The 24383-nt window shown below is 58.9% G+C and overlaps 1 protein-coding gene across 1 annotated transcript in view; it reads right to left on the bottom strand.

Annotated features, from left to right (window-relative positions):
- Window positions 1–7984: 7984 nt before the first annotated feature.
- ELFN2 (extracellular leucine-rich repeat and fibronectin type III domain containing 2) overlaps window positions 7985–24383 on the bottom strand; it is a 59825-nt gene continuing 43426 nt past the window's right edge. The window contains exon 3 of the mRNA XM_011978910.1: window positions 7985–15984. Within this exon, the coding sequence (XP_011834300.1) occupies window positions 13086–15548 (2463 nt within the window). The 5' untranslated portion in view covers window positions 15549–15984 and the 3' untranslated portion in view covers window positions 7985–13085. The remainder of the gene's footprint in view (window positions 15985–24383) is intronic.

The following is a 24383-nucleotide window of genomic DNA, read 5'->3' as shown; positions in this document are numbered from 1 at the left end:
GGTCACTGCCATGGAAAGGGGTGGTAACTTCCGGATATTGCTATGGACAAAGGTAAAACTGATGGTGCTGGTGGTGGGCATGACTTCTGGAGAGAGGTGCTTTCAGGGCCTCTTCCTGTTTTAGCCACTCTTCAATCTGGTCTAGAGTTGAGTCTACATCTCCTACCTCAACCACACTCCTTCCCTTGACCCTGGTGGTCAATCCAGCCCTATGTTCATAGCCTGGCCTGGGGTGTCTCATCATGGATTTACGGGTGTAGAGGCAGCCAGGCCTGGGATGGGGACATGAGCCCCTGGAGTCAGGGAGAGTGGGCAGCCTGGCCTTGCCTATGTTAACTAGCATTTGTTGGGCCTCAGTTCCCTGGTCCATACATGGAGGGTAAAAATAACTACCTTTCCCTCATTAAGAGTACAGCAGAAATCAAATGGCCTCATGCCTACCTCATGGCTCTCTTGTGAGGTGTCACTGGAAGCTCTGCGTGTGAGCACAGTGCGGACACACAGTGGGTGACTTGTCCCTCAGTGAAGTCCTCCAGGTAAGAGCCGTGGACCACGTATCTCTGTACACCCCACTCCACCCCCACTTAGCAACCTCTGTCCGGCTGGCACAGGGGCAGCTCAGGGACAGACTGAGGGGAGTCGATGAGCAGCTGTCAATGGGGACTCAGTGGGGAGACTTCCACTCTCAGGTCCTAAAGTCAGAAAGTTCCTTAGACCGAAAGGAGCTGGGAAAGCAGGGGCCATGGACCGGAAATGGGAGCTGCAGGAACGGAAATATACAGAAGCAAAACAGGAGGCAAGAGCAGCTCTGGCCACGAGGCAACAAAGTGGAACGAAGAAGAGGTTCGTACAAGGCAGAACAAAAATGGAGATGAAGAACCAAGATGGCCCAGAAGCCTCACTGCAGTGGGCAGAGTGAAGCGCAGCGTTCCCCTCTAGTGCTATGCGATGGGTGGACTGTGCCCCCTGGAATGGTGTTTACAGCAGAGACCGAGCCACTCGAGGCTCCACTGTCTCCTAGGGTTACTTCCCGCATTGAACCCTCACCTGAAGCATGTCAAAGGACCTTTCTAATAAATAGCTAAAGGACAGCCACATCCCGGCAGCTCCCCAGAGACAGAGGTGCTGTCTCCTTCAGGCTTTTCCACCGCAGGCGCCAGCCAGGGCTGGTGCCTCACATGGCACCTAAAAGAAGACTTGTGAGTTGACCCTCAGAGCAAGAAACTAGGAAAAGCAATGGGGCCATGCAATGCTGCTGAGCAGCAGAAGAGAGAAAAAAATATGCTTTTTACTTAGCTGGAAAGGGTAAAAGGAAGATACCCCAAATGTAAAGTGACTTTCTGAGCCCCGCTCCTCCCTACCCCTTCTCCTGCCTTCCATGAGTAGCCGGTTCCATCCCGCCTTCCTCCCACTCCCAGGAGAAGTTCCTGCCAGCCCCACCCAACTCTTGAGCCCAAGTGATGCCATCTCCCCTTCCACCTCCCCAGTCCCCACGGGGTCATTCCCTCCTCTATGAGCAGCCTGCCAAGCCCACCCTGCTCCTGCCCAGACACAAAACAGCAAAACCACTTCCTCTTCCTTTTCCTCCATTTATAGCCTTTTCCTCCAAGCAGTAGGTTCATCCCACACCATCTGACTTCTATCCCCAGACCCCATTAACCCGGAGCCCAGGCCTCCCCCTAGTATTTGCCAGGCCTGGGCATGAGTACAAAGGGAAGCCCAAATCCTGTGTGTCTAAATACTGAAAAGTTCTCCATTCAGCTAACAAACTGTTAGAATATCCGCCTGCCTTGACAAATGTACCTTCACGATGACCTCTAACAGGTTTGAATTTCAAATTCCTGGCCTCCCTAAATGTGGTGGCCTATGGAAAGTCAAGTCCCATTCCCTGGCCCATAGGACACCCTCTTCTCGCCCACAGCACTATCTCACAACTTAAAGGATCTCACAGGCATGCATAGCGACCGCGACCCCACGCATTCAAGCTCTGCCTATAACTCCCACACACAGCTACTCCTTGGTCATCCCTCATGCCTAAGAGTGCCCACATGGGTGGCACGGTCCACCCTGGGAAGGACAGGCCTTGGAAACATGCCCAGGGCCCCACTGGACAGTCAATCCTGGCATCCCAGGTGCTTGGAGCATGGTCAAATGGAAAGTGTCTGGGAATGCCCGTGGGCCCTGCAGGGTCATCAGCCTGTGGGGAAGAGCAGGAGGCTAAGGGAGAGTCAGAGCAGACCCTTCTCACATACATGCCCTGTGGCAGGGACCCCCTTGACCCTGGTCCCGCCTGCCTCCTCCTCCTCCCGTCTCTGGGTTATAATAGAAATAACTGGCAAATATGACCTCCTCTTCCCTGGTCATGCTTCCTATGACCACAGGAAGGCTCTCCCCACTTCCAACCCTTATTTTTGAGGCTCACTCTTCTCATCTTTAAAGGAAGGATTTGGAGCAGGTATCTCAGCAGGAACCAGAATTTTAGCAACAAGACAGGGGATGCAGGGGTTGACAGGGCCGCCACAGGCCCCGGGATTATTGTACGGCTGGCGTCTCTTGACACTCCACTAGCCTAAAGTTGGGATGTTTGGCCATGCCCGATCTGGGACTCAGGTCTTTGGGCCCTGATCTCTAGGGGGAACAGGCAAAGTCTGGGAGTAAAGTGGGTTGGAACTCCTTCCAGCTCTTCTGGGTATTCTGTGCTTGCTTGGGGCAATTACTGTCTCTGAGTCTTTCCCCCAAGGTGTTGAGCAGGGGTGAAGCCCCTACTTCACGGAGCTGCTGAAGACATGAACACACCCTGGTCCACGCCCCGGATGTGAGGCATCAGCCCAACCCTGCCAAATCCTCTTAAAGCTGCAGGACAGATGTTTGGGTTCTGCAGATCAGATGCTCTTCTGAGAGCCTTGGAAGGAGGCAGTGAGGCAGAGAGATGCTTCAACCGCCATCGTCCCCGCACTAGGATGAGAGTCCACAGCCCATTGCTAGCACCCAAGGGGGTACCCATGCAGCTGCTGTGATCCCGGCACCAGCAGCCCAGGGCCCCTCAAGGGACCGTTTCCTTCCCTCAGCAGCCCCATTAAGCAGAAACAGGCGGCAGCTTCCTTGGTGGGCCAGTCCTGCGCAGTTACTTTACAAGTCAGTGCAAAAAGGCCACCCTCGAGTTGGTCTGCAGCCCTCCTGACAATTCCATCCACCTCTTGGTTTCCTCTTGTGAATTTTTTTCCTGCTTAAATTAGTTACAGAGAATTCGGTTCTCTGCAATAGACCCCGGACTGAGGTTTATATACTCACAGCCATGGTGCTTAATATACAGGGACTGGGCCATACAATTTGTTTGAAAAGTGAGAAGACAGAGGGGTAGATGGGTGAGTTTTCTCCCCTGGACCATTGCAGATTCTGGGAGCTATCGAAATCAAGGGATGCGAGAGTTGCTGGAGGAGTTTCACCCCACTGGGAACTCCTTTACACGTGACCTTGCTTAGTTTGGCAAGGACCGGGAGGACGGAAGATGCACTGTCTGAGATGCAGGTGAGGGCAGTTTTAGAGGAGGCCGCGAGAGAGGGGGGTTTTGGGGTGGGGACTGGGTAGGAATGGGTGTTGTGGTGGGCTTGGTGCTAAGGAGAGGGGAGAGCTGACAGCAGGCTGGGGCCCTAGGCCTAGGGAAAGAGAAGGGGCTGCCACCGTATGCTGGAGAGGCAGCCCAAGCCTCAACTGGAGGTTGGGCCCTAGGAGTCAAGTCATGAAACCCTCCAGGCAGGAGTTGTGGGGAAAACAGAAAAGCCCTATCTTCCTGACATGTCCCCACATGCCTGAGGGAGGGGGCAATGGCTGAGCTCCCACCATGGCAAGGCCAAGAGCAGCCTGGACAACAAGGAGCAGCGGGAGGCCAGCACCGTCACCTCCAATGCACACCTGGCATCAGGTCTCCTTCCTTGCAGACAAAGGGCCTTGGGAAGGTGGCCCATGGGGCCAACCAGTTCCCCATGTGGGAGTCCTCAGATGCAGAGACCAGGAAGCTGCAGATGGGACCTGTAATCCAGGGGAACTGGGGTAAAGTGAGACCAAGGGCAGAACTCAGAGTTGGATGCCCCAGCCCCACAGTCTGGGAAGAATGTGAAGAAAACACCTGAGCCAGCAGGGATCAGCTAAGTCTCCCTTGGCCAAGGAGCAGACAGTAAAGGCTTTCCTGGAAAAAGGGGCTTGCAGACCCCAACCTCACGACACCAACAGGATGGAAGCCTCGGGGAGGCCAGGGTGATGGCGGCAGCAGGGAAGGAGCGCCTGGGATTCAAGGCCAGGCACAGGGCCACGGGGCAACCTCAGGGATGAGGGGCTCCGGAAAAAGCACAAGGGCTGCCAGGAAAGAGCTGGGGGTGCAGAGCAAGACAGACTGGCCTGGCCACAGCCCCACTGGGACAGCTGCACTGGGCCTATGTGAGGGCACTCAGAGGGGCCAGGGGCCTGTGGGGCCCAGGCAGGAAAACGGTGAGGGGCCAAGCCCTGGGTCATCCCAGAGGGTCCCCACAGTTCAGCCAACTCCCATGGATGCAGAAAGGGAGCAGGAAAGCCCCATGGACCACGAGAGCCAGCAGGACACAGCTCCTGTAGACATAGGCCAGGGATGAGTGCCACACTGTGACACCAGTCACAGGGAATAGCTCAGAACGAGGGAGTTCATTTAAAGCAAGCCATAACAAGCCAGGCCAAATCCAGGGGCCTTCCTGGAGGAGGGGTTGGTAGCAGTTGGAGAACAGGAGTTCTGAGAAAAGGGCAGGTGGGCTCTGCCTCTGGGAAGCAAGGAGGCTCGGGCTGGGCAGTGGGCTCCAGGCTGCCTCCGAACAGAGGCTTGGGCCGTTAGGCCTGAGGTCACTGGATGCTGGCCTGAGTGCTTCAGCCTGACCAGAGAGACAAGGCATCTCCTAAATCTGAGAAGGAGCAGGAGCGCTTCCTGGCTGTGAACAAAATGAACAGCAGATGGTGGGAGGGCACCAGAGGAGCGGGTGGGACAGGGGTCCAGGACAGGCTGCCCAGGTTGAGCCCAGAGGAGGACCAGTGGGTCCCACAGAGACCCTGGACCCACCAATGACAGCAGCAGGAGGAGGTCAGCCTCTGAGATGCTGGGCCTGGGGCTGAGTGCCTGGGGCCCTGCCTTCAGAGACTAAAGGAGACCCTGAGAACCAGTGAGACGCAGTGATCCCCTAAACCCTGCAGTCAGCCACAAGGGCTTCTTTTAGGCCCACCTCTGGAAGGAAAGCATTTATAGTTGCTAAGGCAGGGGGAACTTGAGGGAGGGGGAATATTCAGCTAAACGACTAAAGAGAAAAGGAAATTCCTGGCCCAGCAGCTACGAGGGTCACCAGAGTCACCTTGGAACTGTCAACTCCTTCAAACCAAGCCCCAGCAGAGCCCAGGGAGCTGTGCTGAGGACACCTAGCTTCCTTGGAGCCCTGCTACGGGGAAGAACATTAAAGAAGCTGGAGAAGGAAGCCTGCCCGGGCTGGAGAGGGCTGGGTGGTCAGTGAAGTCTGAGTTACGGATATCTTGGAAAAATAGAAGGAAGAAAAAGGAGGAAGAACTTATATACCAGCAGTTGAGCCCTTGGGCGAGGCTTGGGAAGAGCACCCCACTTAGAAGGCATGACACAGAACGTGTCAAAGTGGGGTGCCCCTGGCAACAATGGTCTTGTCTACAGCACCCAGACCCTTGTCCCACCTGAAATATCCAGTTCCTGGGGCCCAGCCGACAGAGCAGCTTTAACCCAACATTGTCCACAAGGTACAGCCACACTTCGAGACATTCGTCCAACAGATGGAGGAACTTCCCTTCACCCCAGAAAAAATTACACGTTTATGCCATAACGTCACCTTTTTGTCGTCTACATTTTGTGTCACGATATCTGAGCCTGTGCAGTGTTTCAGATATTCGCCAATGTCCTTGAGCACTTACAAATAAATAATGTTAAGTAAGGCATTAATTCAGAATTGGGGTTTTCTTTTTAAGTGATGGCTCATATGTTAAGATGCAAGCACGGGTGAAAATGTTTGGGCTCACAGCGTTTGCTGGGTTTTCAAATGACTGAAGCGTGCAGAAAGGGAAGCAGATATGCCACACTTATGAAGTGGGGGGTAGCTAAGGACATTTCCCTAATTGCCTTTGTAAACAGGACCAAAATTAGCCCAAAGCCCCAAAACACGTGTGTTAAGTGTGCTCCGTTTAGAAACAGAATCACTTCTGAGTTGAAATGAAAAGGCAAGGGTGTTTGCGTTTGTAACATTAAGGAATAAAAGCGACTTTCTAAGCCTGAGTAAGAACTGTTTGGCCGGATCTCCACCCACTGGAGCAAAGCCATCCCGGAGGACACTTCCACACTCCCAGGGGCCACAGGGTTCCCCCCGCCCAAGGCCGGCGGAGGCAGCCGAGGGGAAGGGCCTGGACTTGGACTCCCGAGGTTCGTGGACCACTTTGATCACCTCTCAAGTTTCCTGAGTAGTAGAATGAGTCCTTCAACAGAAGCAGCTCCTGCTGATGAAGAGAACGGGGACCCAGTGCGACAGGCAGGCAGCTGAGCGGGGGTTCCTGGAGCCCAGGGTTGGGTCTGGGGACCATAGGGCAGCCCTGGCTGAGGGGCCTGAGGGGACAGAGCCTGTCAGGGTCCAGGGCCTACCCCTCTGTGCTTCCCACAAATGTGTACCGCTGTCCTCCTCCTCCTCCCTTGGTGCAGCCTCACACTGAAACCTCCCTCACGAAGGCGGCCTGGGGCTGGCAGGAAGCAGAGCAAAGGAGGGACCCTGGCTGGCTGTGGCCCCCTTGGGACGGCTGCACTGAGCCTGTGTGAGGGCACTTGGAAGGGACAGGCATCCAGCTGGGGCTCAGGCGGTAGAAGGTGAGCAGCCTCAGGCTCTGGGCCATCCCAGAGGGTACCCAGAGTACAACCAACTCTTAATGGAGATAGCCGGCCGGGGTGGGGGGGGGGCGGGCAGGACAGACTTGTGGGCCGCCAGAGCCACTAGGACACAGCTCCTGCAGACCTAGGGCTGGGCTGAAGGCCACAGGGTGACATCAGGGAATAGCTCGGACCCACAGAGTTTAGAATACCCCATAGCAATCCAGGGTGAATCCAGGCCTTCCTGGAGGAGAGTTTTGTCGCAATTGGAGAAGAAGAGTCTGAGAAAAGGGTAGGCGGGCTCTGCCTCTAGGAAGCAAGGAGGCTGGGGCTGGGAGGTGGGCCCCAGGCTGGCCCCGAACAGAGGCTTGGGCGGTTCAGCCTGCAGTCACTGGACGCTGACCTGAGTGCCTCAGCCTGACCAGAGACACAAGGCATCTCCTAAATCTGAGAAGGAGCAGAAACCCCGAAGGACCAGAGAGGATCGCTTCCCAGCCATGGAGGATCGCTTCCCAGCCGTGGAGAATGGCAGCAGATGGTGGGAGGCCACCAGAGGAGGGGTGGGCCAGGGGCCCAAGACAGGCTGCCCAGGCCAGGCGTGGAGGAGGACCAGTGGGGTCCTACAGAGACACTGGACCCACCAGAGACAGGGGCAGAAAGAGGCTGACCTCAGAGACTGTGGTCACTGACTGGGGGCTTTTCTCCTGGGAAGCAGCTGAAGTCTAGGAATGTCCCCACATGGCCCTGCCTCCCTGTACAGGGCTCTGAATCCCGGGGTGTGGGAGGCCAGGGCAGCAGAAAATTGAGTGAGAGTACACAACAGAGGGATGTCTAGGCTTTTGGGAAGGGAGGTCATCAGGCTCCCCACCCATCAGACGCTATAGCGTCTGGGTGCACAGTGACCCTGGACTTGAGTTTCCCGCTGGCCCCCTCTCTCTGGCAGACCCCCTTCTTTTTCCCTGACCGCAGGCAGTTACCCCCGCCGTCCACTAAGCCTTAGCCCCATGAGTGGGGCTTCCAGTGGGAAGGGAAATGGGGAAAAGGGCACCGAGGGTCATAGCAGTGCAACGTGGGAGGAATACAGCATAGACCGTGGCCCCGTAGCTTTAAATAAGAAATTTATTGCAAATATAGAAATTGATTCTCTCCATACAGGAATCTCCGAGTTGAGGAAAACAATTTCGTGCCATTCAGTTTTAAAACAGGAAATTGAGGGGAGGGAGAGAGGCAGATATAGGGAAGAGAAAATAAAGTTAACCCCCACCCCCAAAAGAAGAAAAGGAGAGGGTTCAAGGCCCTCAGAGGAAGGAAAGGTTTGTCACACAGCAAGGGTTCACAGGTTCAGAGCCCAGGGCCTGAGCCCAGCTCTGCAGGACCCAAACCAGGTGCCCAACCACAGCCAACTTGGGGACTGGCGGCTCCGGACGGAGGGAGGGAGGGAGGGAAGGAGGGAAGGAAGTGTGGCCACCACTGCAGGAACTCCAAGCCCCTGTCCTAGCCCTGTGCTGGAGTGTGGAGTGGCAGAGGGGCAGGAGGAAGGAGGAGCAGGCCCAGACCATCCTGCCCACCCTACAGGACCCCTTTCCTCTCCCTCCTGCTCGGCAGGACTGCCTGACCTTTAGTTGAGGGCTGAGGCTGCCTCTGGAGGCAAGCAGTATGGACCCTGGTTTTGTGTTAGAGGTGGGAGGACCCAGGGTCGGGGGTGGGGAGTGTGTCGGGATGGAATCTGAGCGTGAGAGTTAGAGGAGGTCCCCTCTCCTGGGGCTCAGCCACCTCCGGAGCAGCCACCTCGTCAGAGAGGAGAGATGGCAATGGGGTCGGGCAAGGCTGCCCCAACCTTCACACTGGCTTCCACGGGCAAAGTAAACCCCTCAGGGCTGAGCTTCCCCAGGCTCCCCAGTGGCTTGCCCCACCCATCCACATTCATGGAAAGGGGGCTCTGCTGGGCCAGGGGGCAGAGTAGTAGGGGACAGAGGCGGGGCTTGGGGGGCAGGCAGCCACTACAACCCCACTCCCTCCAGTCTCGTGTTCACACCCACCCACCCACCCTTCTGGCTCCTCTTGTCATTCAGAGCTTGACTCCCTGTCCCCCCATCCCACAAGGGACGCTCCCTGACCAGCTTTGCCCCTCCCCACCCCATCACCCATTTAAATTTTCTGCAAAAGGCACCAGTCACTAGAGAGCATTGTGTCTATCCCTTCCCTGCACTTAGGCCCCTTATAAGCCGGGACCTGTCACTGTTGTCCCTCATTCCTGATGCCATCCCGGCCTTAGCACTGTCGCTACCTCGTTTCTTGACTCTAGCTTTCCTTTCCTCTCCTTTCCTTCTCTGCACTTCTTTTCCCCTCTCTGTTCAATTTCCAGGAGGGGGTGGGGCAGGCGACCAACTTCCAGTTGAGAACATGGATGACTCTCAGCCAGCCTGACACTCCCCACTGCTGCTGCCTTGCCCCAGCTGCCTCCCGAGGGCGATCCAGGCCTGGCCTTCCCAAGTGGGTCTTTTTACTCCCACCCTCCTCACTCCCCTGACAGCCCTTTTCCCAGACCTACCCAGACACGGGCTCCCCAGCCTGGACGCAGGCTGCCCCCACAGGCCTCCTGCACTGCCCCAGGAAGGGAGCCCAGGTGAGGAATCTTTGGTGGGCAGAGAGAGACTCCTCCTGCCGTGGGGAGAAGCAAGGCCGGGACCTGTGACGAGGTTTCCCCACCAACCAGGCTTCCCTGCCTTCCTTCCAGACCTCTGTGTTTTGCTTCTGGAAGGCCATAAGCTCCAGCAGAGGGTTAGCTGCACCTGCTGTGCCCTCCAGGAAGGAGCAGATCCATCATGCTACTTCCCAGAAACAGCTTCAGAGGAGATTCTCCAACAGAGGCAGGCAAGCCCAGGTGTGACCTCGTTCGGGCCCAAGGCAGGAGGCTTCCGTCCAGGGCGCAGCACCCACATGTCCTTCAGCCAGCTTGGCCCCTTGCTCCACCGAGCCCTCATCTCCCCTCCCTCCCTGTGGCCCCCCTGTCCTCCTCTCCTGGTGTCTGCCCTGCTGGCCTGCCCCAGACCACAGCCCAGCTCCACCATGCTCATCACCATCACAAACCCAGACCTTGCATGGCAGCGTTTTGTGAATACTTCCTGCCTGCCTGGGAAAAACTCGTCCTGAGCAGGATGCGGGACACAGATGCAGGCCAGCCTCGGGGTGGGCTCTGGCCTGGCCGGGAGGCCAGAGACCCGAGTTTAGACCCTGCTCGGCCTCACAAAGAACCACGTGAACTGGGTCTTCAAGGCCAGTTCCCCCGGTGGATGATCAGAGTCCTGCTCTTTAGAAGGGCCCCTGTCCCCGCAGTCAGAGTCTGAGGTTTTGATAGATATCTTCACGCAGGAACGATGGGGAAATGGTAAGCACGGGCCCCCAACTCCTGCTGCCGGGAACCCTCCCTGGGGCCCACCCCAGGCGTGCTCCTTCTTCCCACGGGTTCCTTTCTCAAAGCCCCCAGCCTCTGCATGAAGCCCCCCAAGAAGCCTCAAGCTCCTGGCCTCCTATACTCAGCAGTGTGACTGATCCTCCACCCCAGCTGGCCAGCCAAGTCACCAGGCCCCTGTCTGGGAGCCCTGACTTCTTCATCTGCAAAATGGCAACAAGCGGGACTGAGAGACAGTCCCTTCCACCGGGACACAAGCCCTTGAGGAGGCTTCCCTGGGGCTGCCCTCCCTGGCATGGAGGAGGGGAAGGAACTAGGGACAAGGGAGGTGGCAAAGGAGGGAGGGCGGAAGGGAGGTGGCACTTGGGCCCAATGCTCGAAACACAGGAGGTGGGTGTGGGGCAGGGCTGTGTCTTGGTGGCACCTGTTTTGGGTCTGTTTTTGCAGAGCTGACCCCTCCCTGGGTTTCAAGAGCTGCTCGTCAGATCACAACAGACGGAATGTGGGAAAGGAGGGCATCAGAGAGGGGGCGGGGGAGTCTGGACAAACTGGCACATACACGACAGATGTTTGCTCAGAAAAATACAGTAAAATCGTCATGCAAATATAACAGGGAGTCTGCTTCCTCACACCCCTGGCTTCTCTGCCTGCTTGCTTTTCTCAGTTGTGCCGACTGGGTGTGAGGAGGGGTTGGGGGGCAGGTTTTGGGGGCCGGGGGAGGGAGGTCTGCTCCGCGCATCCATGCCGCCCCCTCCCCTCCTCGCCCCGGGAGAACAGTCTTTTCTTTGCAAACGTCACTCTCAAAGTGAGCCCTGGGCTTTGTTCACCCAAAGTTGGTGTGAGAGAGGTGCTCAGCTGAGCCCAAGCCTCCTAGCCCTCTGCTGTCCTCCCCCACCCCCTGCCCCCAGCAGGAAGGTCGTTGGGGTCCCCTAGGGGATGGCACTAGCTTTCCTGGTCAGAGCCCCTCCCCACCAACAGTGCCAGTCTTGGTGCCACTCCAGTGCCTACCCTCACCCCTCAGTCACACTCCCCAAATCTCAGGAAACCCATGTGGGCCACAGGCCCAAGACTGGAGGTCTCCGGCAGGGCTGTGGGGAGAGCCAAGGCCCCCCCATGCTGAGGTGGGTGGGAGCCAAGGGACACGTTGCTAGGCAGGCAAAGCTGCTAGTACAAGCGTTCCCACACCCCACTGGCCCAGCTCCCACCCAGAGGTGAAGGATGATGGACTTCAGCCCATCAGCATCCTGACTGGTCAAGACCCCAGTATCAGGACCCCAGATTTGCCTCCCAAAAGAGCTGGCCCCAGGAGCTGCTGCCAGGCTGGGCCTCCCTCACCACCCTCACCACCCTCTGCCACCGCCTACACGGACAGAGAACCCCAGAGCCCAACGGTCACTCTGGGCACCAACTGCCAGGCACAGGGTTACCATGGTGACAGAGGCCGCCTGGGAGGGGGCAGGGCGCCATGAACCCAACCTGCTCCCCGCCCCTCTCGGGTGGGGGCCTCACTGTTTGTGCTTTGTTTGATGTTGGGTGGGGGGTCAGAAAAAGGGGAGTGGCCATTGCCATGGAAACATGGGAGCCCCTCTGGCCAGGGGGCCAGGCCTGGATGAGCAGCCCAGAGTGGGTGGGTAAGAAAGCCCTCCTTCCCCGGGTGGGCAGCTGAGACAGGAGCCGAGATCCCACGATGGGGTCGGGCAGGTGGGGACGCAGGCCATGGGGACAGGCAGGAAGTCCCCCATGACAGCTCCTCCCTGCAGCCCCCCAGGCATCACAGTGCACTGCTGCCCTTCTGCAGTGGGCAGGGGTCTCGGAGGACCAGAGAAGCTGAGGCCGGGGACCTGCACCTGAGATGTCCTGGTAGCTGGCCTGCCCGCCACACGCCCTACTCTTCCCAGGCCGCGTGGAAGACACTTGAAGTGGGCTGGTGGAATGTCGCCCTGCCTCGGCTCCTTTCCCATCAACAGGACCCTCTCCCTTCTCCTGGGTGCTGGCGTAGGGGGCAAAAGCCCCCCAGGATTCTGAATCACAGCTGCACGCTCTGGGGGCACTGTCATGTGGCTTTCTAGGAAGAAAAAGCACTGCCTGATTCTCAAGTCCCTCAGCCCCAAGGGGAGAACTTCAGAAAGGGATGTAGGGTGGGTGGAAGGCAGGAAGGGGTCCACAAGGGAGCTGCAGGGGGTCTGGGACAGGACTGGGCTGGGAAGTTGGGGGACTTGAGGCTAAGCTGCTGTGTGACCCTGGGGTTGTCAACTCCCTTCTCTGGGCCTCAGTTTCCCCCTCTCTAAAGTGGAAGGAGACATTGCCCATTGTCTGTCTAATGCTAAATCTGCAGGTGACTTCACCCCCAGCTTGGGAGGGGACCCTCTCCCTACCCCAGAGGGGCTTCAGTCCCTCTCTACCCGAGCCTTCTTGGTCCCCACACCTGTTTCTAGCCCCAGACCCCCAGACCCCACACCCTCTCTTGGCTTCCTTCCTCCCCACGCCGGCCCCCGGCCCTGCACACCCCAGCAGAGTCCCTGGGCAGCACAGTAGACGACTGGTTTCGGTATCAGTTTGTAAACTTTAAGGAAAATGTGTCTCTGTTTTCCTGTCCGTTATTGTCGGATGTTGGTTTGTTCACAGTCGGGTGGTGGTCAGGTGTGTGTGTGCGTGCGTGCGTGCGGGTCTGCATGTGCGTCCTCTCCTGGGCCTCGGCCCCCGAGTCTGCTCCCCGCCCCGGCCGCCTGGACCCTTCCCCCAAAGGGCCCCCAGCCCTCTGGCTCCGACCTCACCAGGGAGGAAGGGGGGTCACAGCTTCTGCTGGGCCGAGACCCCCTTCCAGTAATCGAGGATGTCATGCAGATCCTCATCCTTGGCAAACTGGACCTTCTTGCGCAGGGCGTGACCAGCGGCCATGTACACCTCCTCCCGGTGGTGCTTCTTGTAGGGCCGGAAGCGCTCCCAGATCTTGTGCGTGCTCTCGGATGAGTACTCAGGGCTGGAGGAGTACCCTGAGTAGTAGTGTCTGGGGGAGAGCTGTGAGTAGGTGGAGTCACGCTTGGAGCGGGTCAGCGGCTTGAGGAAGGACACGCGCTGGCTCAGGCTGTCGGCACCCTCCTCGTAGTACAGGGCGGGAAAGCTGTGCCGGTGTTCACTGCAGTGGTAGGCTGGCTTCACCTCCAGGTGGTGGATGCCCCCGCCCCCGCCGCTGCCCCCACCACTGCCCGCCGGCACCAGTGGGAGCCGGTCCAGCGGGCTGTTGAGGGGGCTGCCCTTCTCGATGTACTTGGAGTCGCCCTTGGCCAGCCCTGTGGCGGCCGGATGGTCGGGCACGTCCAGGCTAAAGACCTTGGCGCTCTTGATGGAACCACTGGACGACACGCTGCAGGTCTTGCGGGTCACGGCCGCGTCGGCGCTCAGCTGGCGCTGTAGTGGGTGGTGGGAACTCTCCTTGTAGGGAGGTGAAAGGAAGCTGGGCCGCTCCAGGGCCCCGGGGGCAGTGGCTGAGGAGGCGGCAGCAGCTGCAGGGAGGGACTGGCACTCGAAGGCCAGCTCGGGGTCCCCACTGCCACTGCCGCCTCCCAGAAAAGAGGCCGAGTCCAGTTTGAGGGCATCAATGCAGTTGTTAATGATCTGGTTGACCTTGTCCACCTCCTTGGCAATGGTGGAGATCTCTGCAGCAGAGCCCTGGCCGTTCTCGAGGTCCGGGAGGTCGTCCTCGGGCCGAGCCAGACCATCCCCACCGGCGCCTGTGCGCACCTCGATATAGTTGCCTTTGGTGGCCACCTTGGGCGTGTCCAGCCCAGCCTCCAACCCCTTGGCGGTGGGCAGCTTCTCCCCGATCATGGAAGGGATGGAGGCCATGCGAGACACGGGCAGCACGGGAGGCTCGCCCAGCTTCTGGGCAGCATGCACAATGGAGCCAGCATCCACATCAGCTCCATAGCGCATCTCCAGGATGGTCTTCTTGACATTGACGGACTTCTGCTTCTCCTCCTGCATGCGCCGCTTGCGCAGGCAGTAGTACACGGCTCCCAGCACGATCACCATGCCGAAGAGGCAGCCCAGGATGGTCATGATGTAGTGGGTCGTGGTGGAGGTGCTGGGCGCTAAGTCTCCGGGGACGGGGTCCCGCGTGGTGAAGGTCAGGCAGGTGTGGTTGAAGCGGCGGCTGTTGCGCAGCGAGGTCACGCAGAAGGTGTACTCCGTGTGCGCCCGCAGTTTGTCCAGCGTCACGATCTCCTTCTTGTTCTTGAGGGTCATGACGTCGGAGAAGTAGCTGTTGTTGTACTGCACCAGGACGTACATCTTGCTGTAGGGGTGTGGGATGATGACCACCAGGGTGGCCGAGGTGAACGTGACGTGGTGCAGCTTGATGGCAGGCCCTGCCGACGCATCCGTGGTGGACGAGGCTGGTGGCTCCACCGAAAGGATCTCATCGGGGTTGAAGCCCGAGTTCTCGTCCGGCTCCCTCTGGGCGTCGGTGGAGTAGGGCGTGGGGTGGCTCACGGGCCGGGCGGGCAGTGAGCCGTTCCGGCACTTGGCCTGGAGTACGGTGATGGCGTTGAGGCTGTGGTAGGGCCGGGGCACCAGCAGCGGGTAGCCGGCAAACTCCCGCGGCGACTCGCACTGCAGGCGGTCGTAGTTCTTGGTGACGTTGTTGAAGACCACGAGCCAGGCCAGGAAGCCGAAGAGGTCGCACTCACAGTTGAAGGGGTTGCCGGCCAGCTCACACACCATCAGGCTGGCGAGGCTGGCAAAGGTGGCGCCGTCCAGGCGGCTGAGGCGGTTGGAGGACAGGTCGATGCTGATGAGGCTCGGGCACTCGGAGAAGGCGGTGGGCGTCACCACCTCGATGAGGTTGTGCTGGACAAAGAGGAACTGCAGGCGGCTCATGCCGCGCAGCATGCCCTCCGTCAGGTTGCTAAGCTTGTTGTAGCCCAGCTGCAGGACCTGCAGGCTCGACTGGCCCAGGAAGGCACCGTCCTCGATGTAGGAGATCTCGTTCTTGGTGAGGTTGAGGTCGGTGAGGTTCCCAAAGCGGTTAAGTGAGGAGTAGAGCACGGCTTTGAGCTTGTTCTCGTTGAGCCGCAGGTCATGCACGGTGCTGTTGATGTGCTGCGGGATGGTCTCGTAGGGCGGCTGGTTCTGGCTGCAGATGGCCAGCCACACGTAGCCCTTGTCGCCCTCAATGAGCCAGCAGTCGGCACTCACGGCACCCGGCCGGCACATGCACAGCAGCGCCGCCGCCCACAGCCCCAGGCGCAGCATGGCGCTGGCCTTGGAGTGAGGGGCCGGGGCAAGGCAGGGGGTGCCTAGCGGCCAGAGACTGGGGCTGGCAGTACAGTCCTCCCTGGGGCCGCCACCATCTTGGGGGCAACCCCCAGCACGGGGGCCCCAGGCAAGGTGGGTACAGCTAGTGCCAACTGCTGGGGGCCTTCTAGGGTGCTACAGCAGGCACTAGGCCTGGCTGGGGCTGGGGGCCCCACGGCAGGGTTGCTCCTTGTCTCCTGCTAGGAAGGTGCAAGAGTTCTCAGGGCTTGACTTCCTCTCCCTCCTCCTCCTCCTCCTCCTCCTCCTCGTCTTCCTCCTTGGCTTCCGGGCTCAGAACTTCAGACGATTCCCACAGGAAGCTGGAGAGTGCCGCACTGAGCAGGGAGTGAGGGAGATGGGGGCAGGAAGGAAGAGACCCATCTGCACCTGGTTCCTGAAAGGCAGCATCGAGAGTGGGTGACAGATCAGTGTGAGGGCTCAGAGCAGCCCCGTCAAGCTCCAGCGCAGGCCCCCCGTCCCTTCTCCACACCCCGTCCCAGGGCCTCTGTGCCAGCAAGCACTCCGGGGTCTCTGTTACATCAAAGAAGCGGGGTTGGTGGGTGGCAAGAGGCAGGAGGGGGCCCAGGGGCTGGGATGGAGGGAGACAGAAGAATAGTGGGAGTAGGGGCAGAGTCGGAGGACCATGGGCACAGAAGGGACACCGGAGAGAAACAGGTGGGCACAGGTGCAGACACACACCCCCCAGCACCCTGGAGACCACGCTCATCCCCCCACCTGCACAGAGACCCACATGCCCCCACATGAGCCAGACCTCCATGGCATGCACACGCAGACAGCTACACACACACACACGAGCACACCTACAATCTGCACACAACAAGCAGGCGCATACACACATGTCCACGTACCCAAGCGGGTACCCCTGAATCCAGATAAAGAATTAAGAAGCCCAGCAAAATGCCTCCTTTCCTCCAGGCCCAAAGATAAATAATTCATTTGTTGTGTAACTGCTCTTGTTCCAAAAATAATTCCCTTGTCTCAGCTTCCATGGGGGAGGGGGAGTAGAACATCGCAGCTGTGGGGCCCCCCAAGCAGGGGGACGCAGAAGCCAGGGTCTCCCACAGTGGGAGGGCATGGGGAGAGCTCACCGCACAGGCAGAGCAGAGACAAGGGAAAGAAAGGCAAGCCTCTGGGAGGCCGGAGGTGCCCCAGTATCATCTCCCCAAAGTGCCTTCCCTGGCACACCTTGATCCTTGGGAGGGGGCCAGCCTTCTGGAATAGCATGGCTGAGGCCCAGCTCCCCTTCCATGGCTGGAGAGTCAGAAGCCCAGAGAGGGACAGAGATTTGCCCCAACTAACACAGCACAGCCTGGACCAGGATCAAGGTTCCCAAGGCACTGAGCCCCAGCCAGAAGTCAGGAGGCCTGGAGCCCCACATCTACTCAGCCCAGTCAGCTAGGTAAACCACAACATCTTCTGAGTCTATTTCCACAGCTACAAAGTGGGTCCCTTTCCGGCCCATCTGATGGGGGAGAAGCAGCAGGGGACTCACGCTGCCCATTTCCAAGATGCAGAAGGGCAGGGAGGCACCACGGGGGTCACAGCAGCAGACCATCTGCATCAACCCTCACTTTCCAAGTGGGGAAACTGAGCCACAGACTCAGGGGAGATTTGGCCAGGTTGCCCAGCAAGCTGGACACAGCCCCTTGGACAGACCCCAGCCCCAGCCCCCACCCTGTGCTCTCAACTATGGAAACAGCCCAGCAGGGGCCAGGGATGTGAAGATTAGGTCTGAGAAATCCACGTTTGGACACAGAAAGTCAGAGACTTTTCACAACAGCCACCTCTGCCTCTCTCTCCTCCTCCTCCTCCTGGGAAAGTCCAGGAAAGAGCACTTAAAACAATTTTTAAACCTTTGCCATTAAAGCAAAACCAATTTACAGCACTGAGCCCCAGAGGGCTGGAACAGAGGAAAGGGAAATGGGTGCGGAGGCGGGGTTAATCCCACAGGAAGTCCGAGGTGGGGATGGTGAGAGGTGAACAGGGAGTCCAGATGGTCCGCTGGACTAAAGGCTGACGCTACGTCAGAGGCTGTGATGATCTGGACCTCTGAGGCCAGCCTCACACCTCCCCAGTCGCTACAGAACCAGCTTGGGGGTGCCACAAGGCAGCCAGGCAGCAAGGGGTGCCCAGGCAGCAGACAGCAGCTCTGTCCTTGGCTGTGCTATGCAAAGGTCTCAGGGCTGCAGAGACCTTGGCCCCCGTCCAGCATGGCCACCGGATCCTAGGGCACCCCAGGCCAGTTCTATTCCTCTCTGAGCCTCAGTTTCCCCTCCCACAGGTAGCAAGGTTGTACTGGAATTGCTTGCCACTTCAGAGATCCACGAGCCGGCCTGTCAGAGGACCCTCGTCTGCTCCAATGCAGTCCCTCCTCCTCATCGGGGAATGTCTGGGGACCGCATTTGTATGCAGGTGCACACGCAGGTGGCTCAGAGTGCTGATGCAGGGGTGTGCTGACGTGTACAAGTCAAGGATGTGCGGGCAGGCGCGTGTGCACACGTCCCGTGCATCCGCTGCGGGGGTATGTGCTTGTGTGTGGAGGGGCGGGAAGGTATGCGTGTCGGGGACATCCCAGGGAATGCAAGCACCCATCTATGTTATAGTTGGCATGTTTAAGTACATGTGTGTTCTGTGTGTTCTACACGTGTGTGTGCCTACGTGCAACTCCAGCCCCTCTCTTCACATCTGAGTTGCTCAAACCAGCATTCCCACAGCCAGACCCAGGGTATTGGGCAAAGTCAAGCCGTCTGGAGCCCTGGGAAAGCCCAGGCCCTGCCGAAGGATGGGAGGACGCTGAGCGTGGAGGGGCGTGGGAGAAGAGGCCCACGTGGGAGGGGAGCTAGCCCCCCCACTAGCTCTTCCCAAACAGTCCAGGGTGGGCAGAGGCCCTCCGTGCCCCAATCCCAGCCACTCGGAGCTCTGCCCACCTGAGCCTCAAGGTGACCTGTCTGTGGCCCTCGCTCCTCTTCCTCCTGGTCTCCAGGATGGCTTGGGCTGGAACCAGCTGCCACCCACCCCGTGACTCAGATGGAGCTGGGAGGAGGCTCCCATCGCCCTGTCCCAGGTGCATCAGCTGCCCGGTCCCCATCCCGGGCGGGCTGCCTGCCTGCCTGCCACCCGTGGAGACCTGACGCAGCCACGGAAGGAACAGAGAGGCCGAGGCAGAGAAGGCGCTGACAGCAGCACTTGGCCCCTGGCCCAGCTGCTCACACACTCAAGGTGTGGAGGGTGGGGACGCCAGCCTGTCTTCTCAGGTCTGAGGCTGAGGGTCCAGTGGTCACATGGCCAAAGTCATGCCCTTCCCCTCCTCCCATGAGGGTGGTCCTCCCACACACACAGCAAGAGGGACAGGGCAGCACCCCACATACCCAGGTGGTGAGAGACGGGAAGAAGGGGGGCGCTGCAGGGAGGAGGCGAGCACTGAGAATGGTGTAAAAGCAAAAATATTAAGACAGCCGAGCAGAGACAGACAGAGGAGGAGAGAAAAGGAGAAAGCGCGTCTGAGACAGAGGCACCGATGGTAGTGAGCTATCTAGATGATGGATGGGGGGGGCGGGGGACACGGGCACCTGCTTCCCTCCCCCGGCCCAGAGGCCAGGGAGACAATTGACACCTGGTCTGGCTGAACCACCAGAATGCAGCCTGTGACCAGCCCAGAGGGAAGGGGGAGCGGCGGAAGCAGCTGTGGGGCGCAGAGGCCTCTTCTGCCCAGAGCCTTGGTGGCACAGCCCAGGAGGGGTGCAGCCATGCAGGCAAGCAGGCATTGAGGGGTGGCGTGTTCCAGCAAAGAGCAGTCTGCCCTGGCCTGACTGGACCCTTCCCCTAGAGCCTTTCCCCATTCAGGTCCCAAGTGCCCCAGCAGCAGCTGTCTTTAAGGGGCGCTCTCTCCTTCCACCACAGAAGAAACAGCTGCACAGCCAGGGTGCATGCCGTTATCGGGGGCTCCTGGTCTGCAGGTTGCATGCTGTATGACATCCCCTCTCATGGGGACATTCATGGGCAGAAAGGAGAGTCAGTGAGACCCCACAGCCCTTGCTGCTCTGAGGGCAGAGCTGGTGGTGCAGGGGTCTCAGTTCAGAGCTGGGCAGGACCGCAGACCCCAGAGTCACTCTAGGCAAATGCCTCCCCTCTCCAGGTAGTCAGCTGCCCAGTGATCCCGCTGGGTTTGTGCCTTTCCGCCCGGGTGCTCCAAGGTCCCAGGCCCCTCTCTGGACTCAGAACTGAGAAGCCAAGGGAGTCCTGGATCAGCCCCACCCCTGCCGCCCTCAGAGGGCAAGCCTGGCACAGTGCCTGGCCTCTGCGAACGACAGCCGCTGTTGTTAACGGGGGTTTTATCGTTATTTCTTCACAACCCTCATCACCCAAGATCAGGGTTCCCCTGGACTCAAGCTCGCTGAACCTCGGGGTCACGTCCTCTCGGCCCCCTACTATAGGCTGACTCCCAAGCTTCCCTGTCAGAGGAGCGTCTGGACCCCCGACCCGGGGACAGCCCCCACTGCACTGTGGTGTGTGGGAGGGGCTGAGGGGGTTGGGCTAACTCCCCAGGGTAGATGAGAGGGTGGACAGAGCGAGGCCAGCTGGGGATGCAGACAGCGGAGATCAGCAGGGAAGATGAAGGTCCCATCAGCTGTGAGACCCTGGGTGAGCTGCAGGCCCTCTCCGAGCCTCAGTTTCTCCCCATGTGGCAAGGTGAGTACCGCCCGGCTCCCAGAGTTCCCCCGAAATCCCAAGACATGACAGACACACACACGCTCAGTCCAGGGCAGGAGGCCCCACAAACGCACCACCCCAGGCTCCCACTTGTGTGGCCACACTCTTGCAGGGACACCCGTCAGCTCCAGGAGCAGGTGGGGAAAGCTCGGTCTGGCCTCCCAGGAGCAGGGACGTGAGGCTCGGCCAGGGAAATCTCATTTGCAGCAGCTCATAAGCCCTGGCACGGGCTCTTCCCTGAGCCAGGCTGGCCAAGGCTCCCGGAGGTGTCATTGTCACCGTCCGTGTCAATGCCATTACTGAGGATTAGGAGGACGGAGGACTTCTGGGGCCCAGCCAGATCTCTCAGGCAGGCAGCCGCCTCACCCCTCACTGCTGGAACCCTAGCACCAGGCCAGGAACTCCGCCCTCAGGGACAAAGTCTGCCACCCCGTGGGGAAGAGACTCAAGGCGGGGGTCTGAACACTGGTCTTGTCACCGCCTGGAGCTCCCTGGGCCTCAGTTCCTCGTCTGTAAAGTGGGAGGATTATACCTTCGCCATGGAATGACCGTTCGGTAAGTTAACTGTTTGGATTTCCAGCGCAATGAGCCCTTGCTTCAGGGCATGGATGGTGCGAGGAAGGGTCCTGGGATCGAATGCTGAGCTGTGTGACATCAGGCACATTCCCTAACTCCTCTGGGCTTCAGTCTCCTGGCCTCTAACATAGTCATATACCCTTTGTCCAATGCTCCTTTGTGTCTTGACATTTGACGTTCCTTGAATCTGATATCAACCCCGCACAGCTGGCGCTGTCAGCCTCATCGTACAGATGAGGAGACGAAGGCTTTCTCCTCCCTGGCTTCCCTCCAAAGAGCTGGGACCATGGCAGGGGCGGGACATACACTGGACCAGTCTACTGGGTTTTCTGCCCCTGTCAGAGGAAAGGTGCAAGGGGGAGTTGTCCACAAGCCTCGAGAGACTTCAATGTTTCCGTCAATCAGGAAGTACTGATTCCAGGCCAGCTGCGCTCCTCAAACCCCTAGGCACACTCCCACCCCAGGACCTTTGCTCTTCTCTCTGCCTGGAATGTTCTTCCCCCAGAATCCCCATAATCCACTTCACTGAGATCTCTGCTCAATCGCTCCCTACCCCTGACCCCTGCCTTCTCTGGCCCCCCAGTCTGAGATAACACACTCCTCACCCAACCCAGGCTTCAGTCCCCTGACAGCAGCCAGCACCACCTGATGTCACTTAGTTCATCATTGCCCTGCCTTGCCCCATCCCCAGAAGAGCAAAGCAGGATTTGACCTTGTTCCCTGCTGTAACCCCCATGCCTAGAACAGGGTCAGACATACAGCAGGTTCTCGGGACGTGCTATGTGGAATGAGAGCTCCAGGCTAGGGATGCGAGGCAGATCCTGGAGCCCCTGACTTCACTGAGTCAGAATCTTCAATATCAGAGGGAGAAGCCTCCCTGTGATGGGGCACAAAATGTACCGAGCCTCCCTTTTGGCCTCACCACCCTCCTTATGCCTCCCATTTTATAGGCAAGGAACTGAGACTCAGAGAGGTGCAGTGATGCGCCCAAGACCACACAGCCAAGAACCCAGGCCAGCCTGAGCTCGTGGAAGCAGCAGACTTTCCAAGACTCCTCCCTGGGAGATGATGTCCCGTCACCTGCCGACCTCCAGTGACAGGGCTCTCAGCACCCACCTGAAGCTACTGGTTCTCCTTTTTTTTTTTCCTTTGCTCACTGCAGCCTCCACCTCCCGGGTTCAAGTGATTCTCCTGCCTCAACCTCCCAAGTAGCTGGGACTACAGGCACGCGCGATCACACCCAGCTAATTTTTGTATGTTTAATAGAGATGGGGTTTCACCATGTTGGCCAGGATGGTCTCCATCTCTTGACCTTGTGATCCGCCCGCCTCGGCCTCCCAAAGTGCTGGGATTACAGGCATGAGCCACCGTGCCAGGCCTTTTCTTTTTCTTTTTTTTTTCAGACAGAGTCTAGCTAGCTCTGTCACCCAGGCCGGCATGCAGCGGCACAGTCTCAGCTCACTGCAACCTCTGCCTCTCAGGCTCAAGCAATTCTCGTGTCTCAGCCTCCCGAGTAGCTGGGACCATAGGCTCACGCCACCACGCCCAGCTAATTGTTTTGTATTTTTGGCAGAGATGGGGCTTTACCATGTTGCCCAGGCTGGTCTTGAACTCCTGAGCTCAAGTGATCCACCCACCTATACCTACTAAGGTGCTGGGATTACACCCAGCCATCGCACCCGGCCCTGACTCCCTTCTTGAACAGCTATGATTGCTAGAAAATTCTTCTACTACAAAGCCAAGTCTGGCTCCTTGTGCTTCTGTTCATGGCTGCCACCTTACTCTCTGGAGCCACTAGGGACAAGGCCAGTACCCCATAAAGACCCTTCTGACATCTGCTGGTCTGTTATCGCTCTGTTTATCCAAACTAAACAGCACCGCGTCCTCTACCTGCTCTTCTATGCTGTGGTGTCAGGTCCCTCCTGCCCTTGGGTACAGCTGCTCGGGTCATGCTTACTGTCAAGGTCCCTCTTACAATGTGTTGCCTGGAACCAAGCACCAGTGCCAATGCGTTCGGAGCAGGATCAGCTCCAGAGGCCTCCACCTCCCTCGGCTGGGCTCCCTGCTTCTGTTCATGCAGCGACAGTAAGGAGGGACCAGCGTCATGTCCTCACCTTGTCCTAGATGTCAACCAAACCCCCAGACCCCTTCACACACACGGCCAGGCAGCCCTGGTGCCCTCTCAAGGTCCTCGGGCAGCTCTGGGCAGTATCTGTTTAGGCCTCTTCCAAGGTGCTGGGTGTTCATCCACCCCCATTCAATCATGTCTTGTTAGTCTCAGCCCTGCACACCAGCTGCTCCGGGTCCCGGGGGAGCTGGCTCCTGCCCCTCACTGCCTTGGCACCTGCTCCGGGCTCTGTGTCATCCTGCACAGGGTGAGCAGGCCATGACTGCATCTGTGTCACAGGGAAACAGGGACCAGGCCCGGGCGAGGGGCCCTGCCTGTAGTTTAGCCCTGGGCTGGGTGAGGCATGGGGCCCAAGCAGCCGCACACTGCCCATATTTCTTACGCGTTCCACGTATATTCCCTGAACACCTACTATGCGTCTGGTCCTGGGGCAGACAGATTTGCCTCCCCTTCACTAAGCTGCCTTCTTACTCAAAAGAGCTTAACAAGAACGACACAGCACCAACAGCTGACAGCCAAGGCGTCAGGGGCTCTGCAAGGCCTTGGTGCTTGGGACACGCATCTCCAGGCGTAACCTCAGCCAAAGAAGGGGCTTGGGGCTGGGCCGCTGGGCCCAGTGTGACCTCGGGCAAGTCAGCACCTCACTTCCCTGGGCCTCAGTTTCCTCATCTGTTTGGAGGAAAACCACAGTACACGCATGTCTCTGGTTTGCTGAGCCACCCCAAAGCCCTGTCACCTGCCCACCGTGTCACCCCCCATGGCTCACCTGGTCCCCGTGCCTCCCCTGCTCACAGGGTGCCACAGTCATCTTTAGTACCTACTCCGTGTCCAAGCCTTGGTGGAAGGAGAGAGGCAGGGGGTGAAGGGTTTTACCAAAGGGCTTGGCCTTGGCAAACCACCCCATGGCCCGACAGGAGAGGCCTGAGCCTGGTTCTGGGGGCAGCTGTAACCGCACGGCCCGTGAGCAGTACCCACTCCCTGGCAAACCCCCACCCCAGCCCACCCACCACCAAGCACCTGGGGACAGGATTGTCCCACAGCCAAGGATGACTGATGACCTGTGTTTAAAAACCCACCTCCTGGCTTTCCCAGAATTCTCCAGGCTACTCGAGACTGCCTCCCTCACCCGCTCTCTCCCCAGCCTGGCCTTTACTTCTCCTCCTCTGGATCCCACCTCCTCCATGGACTCTGCCTCTCACACCTGACCCCTGGCCTCACCCCATTTGACCCCACCTCCTCACCCCCCACGACCTCCAGCCACTCCCCACTTGCCCTTGCCTGACCCTGCCTCCCCTACCTGACCCTGCCTCCCACACCCGACCCCTGGCCTCTCCCCACCTGACCTCAATTCCCACTCC

The sequence above is a fragment of the Mandrillus leucophaeus genome, unplaced genomic scaffold (assembly GCF_000951045.1).
Source record: "Mandrillus leucophaeus isolate KB7577 unplaced genomic scaffold, Mleu.le_1.0 Scaffold2, whole genome shotgun sequence".
NCBI classification, from domain to species: Eukaryota; Metazoa; Chordata; class Mammalia; order Primates; family Cercopithecidae; genus Mandrillus; species Mandrillus leucophaeus.
This window is presented reverse-complemented; position numbering and strand designations above follow the sequence as displayed.